This window comes from Megalobrama amblycephala, linkage group LG13, assembly GCF_018812025.1.
Source record: "Megalobrama amblycephala isolate DHTTF-2021 linkage group LG13, ASM1881202v1, whole genome shotgun sequence".
NCBI lineage: Eukaryota > Metazoa > Chordata > Actinopteri > Cypriniformes > Xenocyprididae > Megalobrama > Megalobrama amblycephala.
Window position 1 is genome coordinate 14,912,378 of NC_063056.1, and position 15,582 is coordinate 14,927,959.

Sequence of the window (15,582 nt, forward strand, 5' to 3'; positions counted from 1 at the left end):
ACCTCTTCCCTTTGAAACCACTTCCTCCCCTTCCTCCCCTCTCCCAATCGGCCATGTTTAATTTGACTCATTCATGAAAAGTTATGTAAACACAACAGTAAAGCCATGATCGTGAAGGCGACATAGTAAGCGATGCTAGATTACTGAACAGCGTTGTGATCTTCCGTGTGGATGCACCGCGTTGTTTACAAACTGAGCATTAAATCACCAGCAGTGGGAATAAAAGAAAAGCGCGTGAACTGCGCGTGAGGCATCGGCAGGTGGGCACGCGCACTTAACAAATGAACACCAGTGGCGTAGGAAGAATATAACGTTAATTGAATACAACAAACCACCATTCATAATAATAACTTGCTCGGTCAGTGACTGTGAAAGTTTATCTAGTGGGAAATTATACGTTAAATCATACATATAAACGGTGACTTCCCTGGCAGCGACGACGGATTGTTGCCATTGTTTATTTAAGGAATACCTGGTATTCCTTCATGTTAGGTGCAACATTGCTTGATACTTTAACAGTAAACTAACAAATACATAAGTATGAAGTGGAAAATTATTTTTAAATTCCTCCTACTTTATTGTTAAACGATAATTCTGTGTGAGTTTTGTATATTCTGTAAATCATCGTCACTGACCAATTTCCTTAAAAAGTCTCTTCATGTCAAACTATTCTATTTTATTAGTTAAATATCTGCTAAGCCTAATATAAGTGCTTTATAATAGATTTTGAAATGCTTAAGCCTTTGAGCATATTATTAAATGGTGTGTTGTTTATAGGAAATCATGAGGAAAAAGCAGAATGTGAAAAACAGGAAAGCAGAAGAGACAACAGTTGTCCAAGAGTTTGCAGTGGAAAAAATCATCCGCAGAAGAGTCAACGAGGGAAAAGTTGAATACTATCTAAAGTGGAAAGGCTTTACAGAGTGAGTCTCTGGAACAATGTTGCCTGTTTGTTAAATATTTATTTTATAGATATCTACCATATGACAGGTCTGTCGTACTTTCCGCAGTGCAGAGAATACCTGGGAGCCAGAGGACAACCTGGATTGTCCTGAGCTGATAGAGGAGTTTCTCAGAAACCTAAGTGTCTCAGGAGAGACGGATGAAGAGGGATGTCAATCTCTAGCCCATGAGGTCCAGCCCAAGCAAGAGTTAACTGAGCTAGATGCTGATACGGTTAGTGTCTTTATATGCTGTGCTGTTCACTTTCACTCCTTACAGGTAATACTGCACTACAGTGTTTCAAGATAAGCATTCAAATTCCTGCAAATCAATACATTTAATTGCATTAGATAACTAAACTGCTAATTACTTGCCATAATATGCTGATTCGTTTTTTTGTAATCCTGGATCCAGAAGGCTTCATTCCTGCAGAGTTCAGCTCCAACCCTAATCAAACACACCTAAACCAGCTAATCAAGGTTTTCAGGATTGTTGGAGCAGGGTGGAGCTAAACTTCGCTGAAGGGTAGCTCTTCAGGAAAAGGATTGCACACCTTTAGTATAGAGTTCTAGTTATTTCCAAAACCTAGGTTTATTGCTTTTGCTATGTGATATATAACTCATCCCTCTCGTCAGGCCTTATGATAGTTTAGTTCTGTGTCTGGAATCATGCAGGCTCACCAGCAGCCTCAGGAGGACCTCATTGAGAGGGGTAATGAGGAGGTTGGTGATCACAGCGCTGAGATCCCAGCAGGCCAGTCCAGCCACCCAGAGCCAGACTGTATCATCGGATGCACAGACCAAAAAGGAGAGCTCATGTTCCTCATCAAGTGGTAATATTTCTACACTGGACCATTTGTGGAGATTCTTGTTATTCTATACTGCTTTGTTTATTTTAAATGCAAAAAATATTATAATCTTGATTATTAAGTTCTGTTTTATGCTTCACATCACATTGACTGAATTGGGAAACTGTTTAGAACTGTTTAGCAGCACATTGTTTTCAGGTGTTAACTAAAAATAAATATAAATATAGTTAACTAAAACTGGAAATATATATATATATATATATATATATATATATATATATATATATATATATATATATATATATATATATATATATATATATTCTACAGTATATAGACATATTAAAAAAGCATAACTAATAAAAATGACAAACACACACAACAAAATTACTAAAATTTTAATAAAATGAAAATAAAAAATATTAAATATACTAAAAAATATATATATAAAATAAAAAATTAACTATGATATTATCTCAGTGATACTAAAATAATATTGGCACCATACTCTTTGAGTGTTATTTTAGTATTGATTAAATACTTTTTTTACTAGTTAAGGTTTTAGTGATTTATCATTTTAGTTTTTGGGTTTTATATTAAATATTTATATTTAAACTTAAAGGATTAGTTCACTTTCAAATGAAAATTAGCCCAAGCTTTACTCACCCTCAAGCCATCCTAGGTGTATATGAATTTCTTCTTTCTGATGAACTCAATCGGAGAAATATTAATAAATATCTTGATGCATCAAAGCTTTACAATGGCAGTGAACAGGGATCAATGAGTATGAGCTGAAGAAAGTGACTCCATCCATCATAAACATACTCCACATGGCTCCAGGTGGTTAATAAAGGCCTTCTGAAGTGAAGTGATGCTTTGTGTAAGAAAAATATCCATATTTAACAAGTTATAAAGTAAAATATCTAGCTTCCGTATTCAACGTACAAAGAAAGTGCAAAAGTGCAAAACTCTCCTTAACTGCCATTATAAAGCTTAAATGCGCCAGGATATTTATTACTATAACTACGATTGTGTTCATCATAAAGAAGAAAGTCATATACACCTAGGATGGCTTAAGGGTGAGAAAAGCTTGGGGTGATTTTCATTTTAAAGTGAACTAATCCTTTAATTTGTATTACTTGTTTTATTTTAGTTACTTTCCAAGGTTTTTTTTTTACATTTAATTTTATTTCAGCTTTATTTAACTTAACATTTTAAATTATTTTAGTCAACAATAACAATACTGTACTGTACGGAAGAGGATTAGGGCCAAGCAATAATAAAAAAATAAAACCATCTTGAGATTAAAGTTGATAAATTTAGAGAAAAAACTCGTTAAATTTCGAGAAAAAAGTCGAGATAAAATGTTGAGAATAAAGTCATTAAATTACGAGAAAAAAGTCGTTAAATTACGAGAACAAATTTGTTAAATTATGAGAAAAATGTTGATAAATTTCGAGAAAAAAGTCGAGATAAAATGTTGAGAATAAAGTCATTAAATTACGAGAAAAATGTTGTTAAATTTCGAGAAAAAAGTCGAGATAAAATGTTGAGAATAAGATCATTAAATTATGAGAAAAAAGTCGTTAAATTATGAGAACAAATTCGTAATTTAACGAATTTGTTCTCGTAATTTAACAAATTTGTTCTCGTAATTTAACGACTTTTTTCTCATAATTTAATGAGCTTATTCTCAACATTTTATCTCGACTGTTTTCTCGAAATTTAACAACATTTTTCTCATAATTTAACGAATTTGTTCTCGTAATTTAACAACTTTTTTCTCGTAATTTAATGACTTTATTCTCAACATTTTATCTCGACTTTTTTCTCGAAATTTATCAACATTTTTCTCATAATTTAACAAATTTTTTCTCGTAATTTAATGACTTTATTCTCAACATTTTATCTCGACTTTTTTCTCGAAATTTAACAAGTTTTTTCTCTAAATTTATCAACTTTAATCTCGAGATGGTTTTATTTTTTTATTATTGCTTGGCCCTAATCCTCTTCCGTAGTACTGCATTTAGTTTTAGAACTGATACCAAGAAATTCCTTTCGCTTCATGTCCATGCTCTTCTTCATCACAAATGGAGAGGAAGATCAAAAGCAACCTCGCAGCAAAAAGTTGCCGTAGTTTACAATTCTGTTGCCATTAATCTGCAGCTGGTGATTATGTGCTTTTAATTTGCTGTGTTTGTCCATTAACACTGATCATTATTTCTTTATTTCATCTCAGGAAAAACACAGATGAGGTAGCTTTACTATCAGCCGGGGAGGCCAGTAAAAAGTGGCCCCAGATGGTAATCCGCTTTTACGAGGACAAGCTGACCTGGCATGGTGAAGACGAGCAGTGAGAGAGAGAAATATGTAGCAGTGGATACTACTGTACCTCCTGGCAGCTTTACACATACACAAACACTGTGGCATAAGTTTACTGTTTGACGTACCGTATAGTGTGTGAATCCACACCCCAATGTGAAGCTCTTCCTAACACACTAACCTGTAGAAATGTGAGTGGAGTATTAGAGTGCTACTGTTGTGTACAAGTGGTTTATTAGTCGAATGTTGTTGTATCTCTTGGTCTGTTGTTTGAAAATTCACTAGTGATGTTCATCCTTCTGTCCTCTTTGTTACTATGATCTGAACTGTGATTTAACATAGGAGATGACGACAGATGGTACAATAACTGCTGGAGAGGAACTGTTTGATGTGTAGATGTACTATAAAACCCCTGGTTACGCACTTACTCGAGTTATACTGTGATGAATCCCGTGATCTGTGAGGGCGTATAGTGTGGCTCACGCGTAGATTTGCACAAAACAGATTCTAGAATGTAGCCTATACAATCACATTTTTGTGAACATCAACACGCTTGTTGGTTAGTGTCACTTTCATAGCGGTAGTGTGATTAGGCCATTTAGGTTTCGAGGTTTTGTGTTTAAGACCTTTGTCTTATAGTTTCACTCTCCTGGCTTCCTGTTTTCTGTAAAAATCACTGTTAACATTAAATCTCAAGTGAGCAATCTCTATAGGTGCTTTAAATAAACACAAAATTACCTCAGAAGTGTTGTGATCATTCTTATGTTCATTTGCAGTCATCTTTAAAAGGCGCTTTAAAATATTAAAATGCTTAATTAAATTTAAAAATAACCAGTCTGTAATATTAAGAGGTTTGAAAAACTACAAGCAGGGTCTAAAACTAACTTTTTGCCAAACCTGCCAGTGGTCAGTGACTTAAAATTTATCGGCCATATTTTTTTACCAGCCGTTAAACATAGATTAATCAGGGCTCCAGACTAACGCTTGAGAGCAGTGAAGCTGGTGCTACTTATTTATTGGAAATTGGACAGTAAAGCACTGAGCTTGAATTGAGATGCAGATAAAATTAACTTAGTAACTGTAAAAATGTAAATATTCTACTCTTATTAAATGTACCATACTGAACTGACAGCTTCAGTGATTAAAAGGAGTGCTCTTTACTTGCTTTCTGTGTAATTCAGTCACCATTTGAAGAAGTTTTTGTTTTTCATGAGACTTTGGCTGCGTCCGAAAACTGGAAAATGCTGCCTTCTGAGGACACATTTCAAGGTAGGAAGGCATCAAGGCACGTCCGAATCCAATGTTAGCTTCACTTCCTGTCTCATGAGATACCTTCATCTGATCGAATTTTGAAGGAAGCATGAATCCTTCGCTCCCTTTGATATCCCACAATCCTGTGCTTTCCGTTCTGTGACAGTTGAGCTAAAAAAATAAAGATGGCTTCCGAAAGTTGCGTTTGCTGCTCGGTTTGTGAATAAATGTACGATTTTGACCAACATAATTCAATTTTGATATAATTTCTATAGATAAGTTACTACTGTAGTAATTAAATATTTGTTTAGTTCTCACCAAATCTCGCGCTATATTGCTGTAGATCATTAAACTGTTACAATGCCTCAGAAGTCTGTCCGAAATCAATTTCGTGAGGTACCTTCATGCACAAACACTGCCGTACAAGTCATTCTCTTATAAGACAGCGAGGCAGCAAGACAGCTACCTAGGTTTTCGGACGCAGCCTTTGTGTCTCCCATTTATTAGGGAGTCAATAAGTGCTCCTCTGCTGCCATCTAGCGGTAATGTCATCTTTAAACTTTTAGTTTTACAAATCATCGCATTAAAAATAACATTAAAATTGGATAATGTTTAGAGTTTTGAAGTGCAGGAAAAAGTGTGAAGCACTTTAAAAAGTGCTCAAATTTCACTATTTGATCTGATATCTGTGGTTTAAAGCAGAGAATTTGTATGAGAATTTGCGCTGTATTTGAATGCTTCCCACTAGATCTTGCAGCGATGTTATTAATTCCACAGTGAATTTAAATGCTTTCTCACTGAATCTCCCAACTCTGTGAAGTAACGGTGTCGCGTACTTGAGCTTGCGCTGCGCTGCGTATTATTGCTGCAAGCTGATAAACGATCCGTGATGCACAGCTCAAACGCGTAGCGCTGTTTCGTTTCACTTTCGTTTCATTTGCCATTTGATGTTTCTCATATGAAACAGAAATGGCAGCTCTTATCAGTTGTGCAATGTGGTGGTTGCACCAATGCGACCTCTAACAAAATTTGGTCGCACCAACAGGAAAAAAGGTCGCAAAATCCAGTCTAGATCCCTGTTAAGCCTTATTAAAGTTACAGGAGTTATTCAGTCAAGAGCAATGAGTGATTGTCTTTGGTTGTTTGGTTAACATTAAAAACACAGAAGCAGGAAATTATGCTGCTGTCACTTTAAGAGCAAATCCAATTTACACATGCAATTTTATTTCGTTCAGTTAAAGGTACAATTTGTAAGATATTTGCAGTAAAATATCCAAAAACCACTAGGCTAGTGTTATATATTTTGTCCAGCTGATTACTAACAATATCTCTAATGTTTTCAACTACTTGTAAATCATGAGAAAATTCCCATTCTAAACAGTGACACGGGGCAGTGCAGTCGCCTGTCAATGACGTCAGTTACCCTTTGTTACTGCCTTTACTGACGTAGAAACCACATGACAACAGTGTCGTGGACAAATGCGGAAGTAGTGTCTAGCGTCCAGCAAACCACTAGCTTGCTTCAAGCAGATCCTTATTTACTTCTTGCACATTTTATGGTGGATTGTGTTACTTATTTATGGAACATAATTACTGTTTACCATCTGCCGCTGGTTCTGTCGACAAGGACAGCTCCCGTAAACGTAAGCGTACGGGCCAACCAAACGACCCAAGAAGAGTTTGGGACAAGAGGAGAGAAAGAGCGAGGATCAATATCGGTGTTGCATTTTCTAGATAGAGAGAGCTTCGCGACAAACTTCACCTAGAAAGAGATGCCGATCTCGCTTGTGTTTTACTCGACAGGTGAGTTGTTTTGATTCGTATCTTTACAGAAAACGTATGCCATTATAACGATCAACACGATTAGTATTATGGGGCATACACGCCAAACGCAGGGCATCGCGTCTCTAGACCCACGCGAGGACGCGTCTGATCCATAGTCTGATCGCGTCTTTGCATTGACTTAGTATGTAATCTACGCAAATCGTTGAACTCGCGTTTGCTATGTATGCCCAATTATTGTGTTTGAATGTACACGAGTGTATATATTTGTTGAACAAGTGATAATCGTTTTCATATCATCTGACTAAACAGTAATCAATTAGTTTGATAATTTACTGTCAAACTATATTTGCTGTATTGTATTGCAATTTAGCATGACTTCATCAAACCACGCGATTGTTATTGTTTTGGTAGTGCGCCCTCTAGTGGCAGGTCCTACAACCTGTACCTTTAAGACAAAACTGACTGTTATGTTTATAAGGATACTTGCAAAGACGCATTTTGACATAATTTTGTTTGAATATGTCCGTTCAAGCACAAGAAGGCATGAAAGAGAGCTCAATTTTGTATTCACTGAGATGTGGATTTCTGGGCGCACACGTCGGATGTTTGCGTACAGAAAACTTCACACACAGCGTGTGAGTAATGAATTGAGTTCCCATTTGTGTCTTCTTGAGCTTGAATATTTAAATTGGCAAGGCTTAAACTTTCATGACGATAGAGCGCTGACCTGTCAAATGTCCCAAGTGTCATTCACGTTCATGTTCTCACAACGTTGCACAATGTTGTTAGAATTTATAAAAATGTTAACGGCCAACTGCCTATTGACACCGTTTCATATACTCCACAACACCGATTTTTACTCACATTTGGTGCTTGGCGAGTGTTAATTTAGGCCCTGGCTGCAAATCAACTGTACTTGAATAACTGTTTAAGTACTGCAAGTTGTTTCAGACATGCAGGTGTTATGATTATGGTACCATTTTTTCCAGCTGCTTTTTCCTGCTCCTTTTATTTTTTATGACGCTGCTAGTCTGCTATGTCTCTGGTGGCTGGTAAAAATGAAGCACCGCTGTCAGTCAGAGACACAAAATGAGCTCTAATGTTTTTCCCCAGTCTACAGTTCCCATGAATCAGCCCCAGTTGGTCAACAAGACCAATGTCTCATGAAAATACTTCCTCATTTATTCTTCCTATTTTTTAAACCTCAGTGTACTGGCTATGTGTCCATGTCCAGTGTGAGTTTGTGAGCATATGCGTCAGGTCTTTTCCACATTTGGACATATGCAGGAATTCACTGGCGTGTGGGTGAGGGATCCTCGCATTCAGAAGGAAGATTTCTGGCATGCCTACATGGATTACGAAATCTGTATACATGTAAGTGCAATAGAAATATATAGAGGACACAAAGGATACAATGTAATCAAACAAGAAGGCAGAAACTCCCTGATCATTCTCTATATTTCATGTTTACGTAGACAAACAGTTTGGCTTTCACTAAGAAGACCTCCTGTGTGCGGCGGAGATACAGCGAGTTTGTGTGGCTAAGAAAAAAGCTACAGGAAAATGCCATGCTCATGTATGTAAGCACTGAATCATGTTCATGTTATTTACTTTGTTCAGTAATTGTAACAGTTATTGGTTTTTAATAGGGTTAATGATGTATAACAGTGTCCATGATAAAGGGTGGGGGGTGGTTGGGCGGGGGGGATAAAATCGTGTTTAAAATATGCCAAGTTCATATATTTGTATCCATGTTGGTTTCTTGAGGATTTATACCATTTTCAAAGAAAGACTACAAATCAAATTATATATTTGTCACACATGTGTACACAAGTTTATATCTATATCTATCTATAATATATATATATATATCACAGTACAGTCCAAAAGTTTGGAACCACTAAGATTTTTAATGTTTTTAAAAGAAGTTTCGTCTGCTCACCAAGGCTACATTTATTTAATTAAAAATACAGTAAAAAACAGTAATATTGTGAAATATTATTACAATTTAAAATAACTGTGTACTATTTAAATATATTTGACAAAGTAATTTATTCTGTGATGCAAAGCTGAATTTTCAGCATCGTTACTCCAGTCTTCAGTGTCACATGATCCTTCAGAAATCATCTAATATGCTGATTTGCTGCTCAATAAACATTTATGATTATTTTCAATGTTGAAAACAGTTGTGTACTTTTTTTTTTCAGGATTCCTTGATGAATAGAAAGTTCAAAAGAACAGCATTTATCTGAAATACAAAGCTTCTGTAGCATTATACACTACCGTTCAAAAGTTTGGGGTCAGTAAGAATTTTTATTTTTATTTTTTTGAAAAGAAATTAAAGAAATGAATACTTTTATTCAGCAAGGATGCATTAAATCAAAAGTGGCAGTAAAGACATTTATAATGTTACAAAAGATTAGATTTCAGATAAACACTGTTCTTTTGAACTTTCTATTCATCAAATAATCCTGAAAAAAAATATTGTACACAAATATTTTGTACAATTGTACACATTAAATGTTTCTTGAGCAGCAAATCAGCATATTAGAATGATTTCTGAAGGATCATGTGACACTGAAGACTGGAGTAATGATGCTGAAAATTCAGCTTTGCCATCACAGGAATAAATTACTTTTTGAAATATATTCAAATAGAAAACAGTTATTTTAAATTGTAATAATATTTCACAATATTACTGTTTTTACTGTATTTTTAATTAAATAAATGTAGCCTTGGTGAGCAGACGAAACTTCTTTTAAAAACATTAAAAATCTTAGTGGTTCCAAAATTTTGGACTGTACTGTATATATATATATATATATATATATATATATATATATATACACACACACACACACACACACACACACACAAAACAGTTCTTTCTGGTTCTCAAATCTGATTGGCTGATAGCCGTGCGATATTCAGTGATAACAGCACTCCTACCTTTTCAATGTGTGTATCATGGCAGCCGAGCAATTCCACCATATTTTTTGTGAATATACACTTGTTGTACCACAAACTGTAGTTTTAAGAGTTTTTTAGGCGAGAATGTAGTTGTTTAGACCTGAAATATGTGACCCATATTTAACCATAGCATTTTAGTTCTATCACACTGACATTTTTGAATTTTCATACAGAAATTAAAAACATGATCATCTAGAAGAGGTGTATGACAGTCATTGAATATGTGTGAAATACATAGTTAATATATTTTTTTAATAAATTACTGAGCGTCACATCACTGACCCAATATACATCTCAATTCATTCAAATATAATGTATTATTATTTACAAATTACTAATTGTTGCTAATTACAGGGATTAATTTACGCTTATATTTTAGAATTTATTAATATTTTGAATTAGCTTTCATTTTTATATTTTCATTTTTAATTTAAGTTTTAGCAATTTTGTTGTAATTTTAGTACTTCAATTTATTGCCAAGAGAACAGTTTTTTTTTAAGTTTAGTTTTTTCATCTAATACTTTAATCTTGCTTAATTTTTAGCTGTATTGGAGACATATTAAAGTTTCAGTCATTGGGCAACTTTCCGTGTGACACATGTAAATTGAATCTTTGTGGTTGTCAATGAATTGCAGAACACATATACCCAAACTTCCTCCAAAAAACCCGTTCTTCAGTCTCAACAATGCCAGAGAAATTGGAGCCCGTATGGAGGGACTCAGAAAATTTCTAGAGGCGTAAGTAGCAGAATAGCCCTAAAGAACATGTTAGATTAAAACATAAAACCATGACTGAAAGAATGCATTTAGCTTGAGAACATGTGACATATCTCAAGTCGAATCATAAAAAGTACAGTAATTGTAAAGGTGATCAGTTATATGCTTACATCCTCCAGTGTGGTACACAGTCCAGTTCTGCTGTCGGACAGTTGCTTGCACCTCTTCCTCCAGTCCCAACTGAGTGTGAAAAAAATGGAGGCCTGTGCAAAAGGCAGGAGTCGCTACACTGTGTCTGAGGCCATTCACAGTTTTGGTTCAGGAAACAAACGCTTTGGTTCTCAATCTGAAGAGAACATGGAAGAAGAGGAAGATATGCACTGTGAATCAGAGTGATTGACTATTTCTTGGAAAGCCAGTAGGTATGCTATTAAATTTACAAAGGCATTGCTGAAGAAGAATATAGTGAAGATTACAACCCATGCTTGAAGAGGGACAATGAAACATGAAAAAAGTTACTGCCATTGTTGAGTGAAACAGTGTTGTTTTGTCTCTGTACTGATGAATCTGTGTTTATGAAGATATCCTAATAAATTAAATTATTTAAACCACAGTTGTGCACACATTAATGTCTTACTTGGCAATCAAATGAATGTATAAAAGCATAATGTGGCCAGTGTGGACGACAGTTTGTTGTTAAAACTACAGATGTGCGTTGAGAGGTTTACGAGAGGGAATTTATGCTTGTGTGTGAAGTCCCTTAAACGCAATAACCCCATCCTAATAAGCAAATACAGAGCATTAGGACATTACGTGATTTAAACCCGACCTCACAGAGCTAAATCCCAATAATAATCTTTACTCAAACAATTTTATTGCCATACTTAGCCATAAAAGATCATTGTCTGGATGTCATACAAATTGTGCCTTCTCATAAATATTTAACAATCGTGTGAGGCCATACTTGACCGGCAGATGGCGCCGCTGCTCTTCTGTCTTTCATGACTGACGGTCTCATCACTGCACAATCATAAACATTTCATCAAAGAGTAAAAGACCTCAAAGCAAGCAGTATTTTCCCTTTTCAGATCATCCACTGCTTTCACAGTCTTTGACTGGGACATCAAATCACCAAGACATTTTAGAACAGGAGGATAAAGGAATTCTCTCGCCCAAAGCACATAACACCATCAAAATAAGGGCCGCGAGCAATAGTCAGTAGCCTAAACTAAAGTAGCCTATAGGCCTACCTGAAATCATCAAAGCAAAAATACATTTTACAAGGGGTGAAGGGTTGGTTGGATAGTATGGTCCCGTCAGAGACAGGCAGGTTACAATCATCAAAAAATGAATGTGAGAAATTGTAGCGCTCAATACGGCAACTAGCCTATAGTCCCGCCTTACACTTTAAAAAGGAAGTCAATCAATTTTTTGATAGAAGAATAATGCTTTCACGTGCTATTGATAATTCCCATTTCTGAAGTCGTGATTACGATCTCATTGCATTCAACTTTCGAAACTGGAGCGCGTTCATGTGCAATTTTTACATAGGAAACTACTATTTACGATAATTCCGAGAACAATGCAGCATTCAAAGGTTAATTCACCCAAAAATGAAATTTATGTCATTTATCAAAATTATGTCCTAAGCTGGTCCTGGACCAGCATAAACCAGCTTCAAAACCTACCTTACCAGCATATTGGCCTCTATTGCCAGCAATGTCACTGAACCTCTCAAGATCCAGAAAGCTACTAAAGACATAGCCTATTTAAAACAGTTAATGTAAGTACAGTGGTTCAACCTTAATATTATAAAGCGACGAGAATACTTTTTGTGTGCCAAAAAACAACAATATCTAGTGATGGGCGATTTCAAAACACTGCTTCATGAAGCTTTATGAATCTTTTGTTTTGAATCAGTGGTTCGGAGCGAAAAGTCACGTGATTTCAGTAAAGGAGGCTTCCTTTACGCGATCCGAATCATTAATTCGAAACAAAAGATTTGTAAAGTTATGAAGCAGTGTTTTGAAATCGCCCATCTCTAGATATTATCTAAAGTATACAATACAAAAAGTATTCTTGTCACTTTATGATATTAAGGTTGAACCACTGTACTCGCATGAACTGTTTTACATAATGTTTTTAATACCTTTCTGGATCTTGAGAAGTTCAGTGACATTGCTGGCAATAGAGGCCTCACTGTACCATCGGATTTCATCAAAAATATCTTAATTTGTGTTCTGAAGATGAACGAAGGTCTTTACAGGTGTGGAACGACATGAGGGTGAGTAATTAATGGCATTATTTTCATTTTTGGGTGAACTAACCCTTTAATGCTGCCTTCATATGCTCTCGGAAGCATCATAAATACTAGTATCCTTGGTAAAAATTGCACATGAACGCCCACTTCGAAACTTGAATGCGATGAACTCGTAATGACGACTTCAGACGTGGGAATTATCAAATGTATATAAATGTATATGCTTTATATAAACAAATGATCACCTTCCAAGTTATTCCACCAAAATTGCACTTTCGTATTCTTCAAAAAGTTTACGCTGTACTTCCTACGCCTTCCCTATTCTACTTACAGAAAAAACAGAAGTGGCGCTGTGTTCGTTCCGTAAGTAGAATAGGCAAGGTGTAGGACATACAGCGTAAGCTTTTTGAAGGATACGGAAGTGTATAAAGCATATACAGTTGTATTTTTTTTCGAAAATGACCGATCGTTTCGCTAGATGAGACCCTTATTCCTCGTCTGGTATCGTTTAAAGCCCTTTGAAGCTGCACTGAAACTGTAATTTTGACCTTCAACCGTCTGGAGGCCACTGAAGTCCACTATAAGGAGAATAATCCTGGAATGTTTTCATCAAAAACCTTAATTTCTTTTCGACTGAAGAAAGAAGGACATGGACATCTTGGATGACATGGGGGTGAGTAAATTATCAGGAAAATTTTATTTGAAAGTGAAACATCCTTAATCATTATTCATTATTATGAGTTTATTTACTAGTGAGATTTGGAACAACTAATGGTGGGAGTTTGAGGTGGAAAACCTGTTTGGAAACCATCATTTTTGCAATTCCGTTGGGTGATGCTAGAGGCACAGAAATCACACACTTCAGCTTTAAGCAAGACTGAGATTTTCACTAAAAGGAGATTCCCTTGCCCCATCTCTTCCTGCCTTGCTTGTACCTTTCAAACTCCAGGCAAAGGTTCATATGTGAAGACTCGCCCAACAGGTTGAAATGTTCCTCTAATCGCCTGCCCCCTGAACATCACTCGCCACGGCTCCCTTAAGAACCCTGACGGCCAGCTGCTGCTGTCTCTCTAACGATGGAGACCGTCTTAATAGGCTCTGCACACACTCAGCTGCCTGATAGCAGTGCTGGCAGCACCAGGCCTGAGGCTCCCACTGGACGCACATACCAGTAAAAGAGACCGGAGGTGTGTATGCGTCAAACAGACAAGCCGCTTCTACGATTGTATGGGGGCAATACAACGTTGACAGGCAGAGTCCCAGTGCAGGCTGCTGTGTTGGTTAATGTCAGCGGCCTGTCATTCTGTCCACCTTCCAAGATGACGTGCTTGGCCCTTGCTGTGACATCTTCATGAGGTGTATTATTTATTCAGCAGGCCAGTCAGAACAACTGAAAGGTGACATTTGAATTATACTGTAACATCTAAAGCATCTGTTTTTCCGTGAGCTCCTTCAGCTGTTTAATCCAGTGGTGAATCATACTTGTACACCAGATAAGGACACCAGATAATAACCAAAAATGCCTATTGAGTCAGGTTATTAAAAAAAAAAGAGAGAGAAAGAAAAACAAAGTATTTTAAGAAACAAACTTTATGATTCCATTCATCTTATCATTTATTGCTAATTTGAAAGATGTTATTAAAATGTGATTTTGGAAAGCAGCTTTTTGAGATTTTGATTTTTCCTCATTTAATTAGACAGGGGCTGTACTTGCATGAATGAAAATAGCCCGATTACATTTTCAAGATGGCCGCCATGTGTACTAATTTGCCTATTCCTTTGTAAAGAAGTGGGCTTTGAATGTGCACTTGTAATGTACTAAAACTGTACTAATGTACTTTTGAAAAACTGCTTGCTGATAATATAAGTGAAATAAAATTCCACTTAAGGTCAAAGTTTGAACTAAATTGTCATATACAATATGCTAGTGCAAGTATATAGTTCAAACTTTGACCTGAGGAGGGCAGTAATACACTTAGCAGTGTCTACACTGCTGGAATTCAAATAGAGAAAAAGAAGAAGAGAGCTCTTTCAAGATGAGCATTTATGGTTAAAACGTATACAATTTAAAAATTTTTTTAGAAAATGAGCGATGGTTTCTCTAGATAAGACCTTTATTTCTCGTCTGGGATCGTGTAGAACGCTTTGAAGCTGCAATGAAACTGTAATTTTGACCTTCAGCTGTTTGGAGGCCATTGAAGTCCACTATAGAGAATAATCCTGCAATGTTTTCATCAAAAACCTTAATTTCTTTTTTGAAGAGAGAAGGACATGGAGATCTTGGATGACATGGGGGTGAGTAAATTATAAGGAAATTTTAATTTGAAAGTGAACTAATCCTTTACCCCAATTAAGTACGCTCAAAGAATTTATATACAAAGAAACCTTATTTCAATGACAATAGAATTATGAAATTATATGTAAAGATGTACTTAAGTCCTATTTAAAAAGCACAAAAGCACTCTAAAGTTCAGCTAATTTGCACTGAATATAAATTTAAACTATAATATATTTTCATTGAATTGCCC

At 35.8% G+C, this 15,582-nt stretch overlaps 2 protein-coding genes across 3 annotated transcripts; both read left to right on the forward strand.

Annotated features, from left to right (window-relative positions):
• The first annotated feature begins 60 nt into the window (after positions 1 to 60).
• cbx3b (chromobox homolog 3b) lies at positions 61 to 4,814 on the forward strand. 2 transcript variants are annotated; one of them, XM_048153043.1, is made up of 5 exons: positions 61 to 260; positions 778 to 923; positions 1,011 to 1,176; positions 1,617 to 1,774; positions 3,990 to 4,814. In XM_048153043.1, the coding sequence occupies exons 2-5, from the start codon at positions 784 to 786 to the stop codon at positions 4,105 to 4,107; spliced, it is 582 nt and encodes a 193-aa protein (XP_048009000.1). In that variant the 5' UTR covers positions 61 to 260; positions 778 to 783; the 3' UTR covers positions 4,108 to 4,814. The 2 variants fall into 2 exon arrangements, with proteins under 2 accessions (XP_048009000.1, XP_048009001.1); XM_048153044.1 differs by lacking the exon at positions 61 to 260 and adding an exon at positions 336 to 358.
• Positions 4,815 to 8,310: 3,496 nt separating this feature from the next.
• snx10b (sorting nexin 10b) lies at positions 8,311 to 11,407 on the forward strand. Its single transcript, XM_048153046.1, has 4 exons — positions 8,311 to 8,482; positions 8,584 to 8,684; positions 10,714 to 10,815; positions 10,974 to 11,407. Exons 1-4 carry the CDS (start codon positions 8,360 to 8,362, stop codon positions 11,188 to 11,190), a joined length of 543 nt encoding a protein of 180 aa, XP_048009003.1. The 5' UTR covers positions 8,311 to 8,359; the 3' UTR covers positions 11,191 to 11,407.
• The last annotated feature ends 4,175 nt before the right edge of the window (positions 11,408 to 15,582 follow it).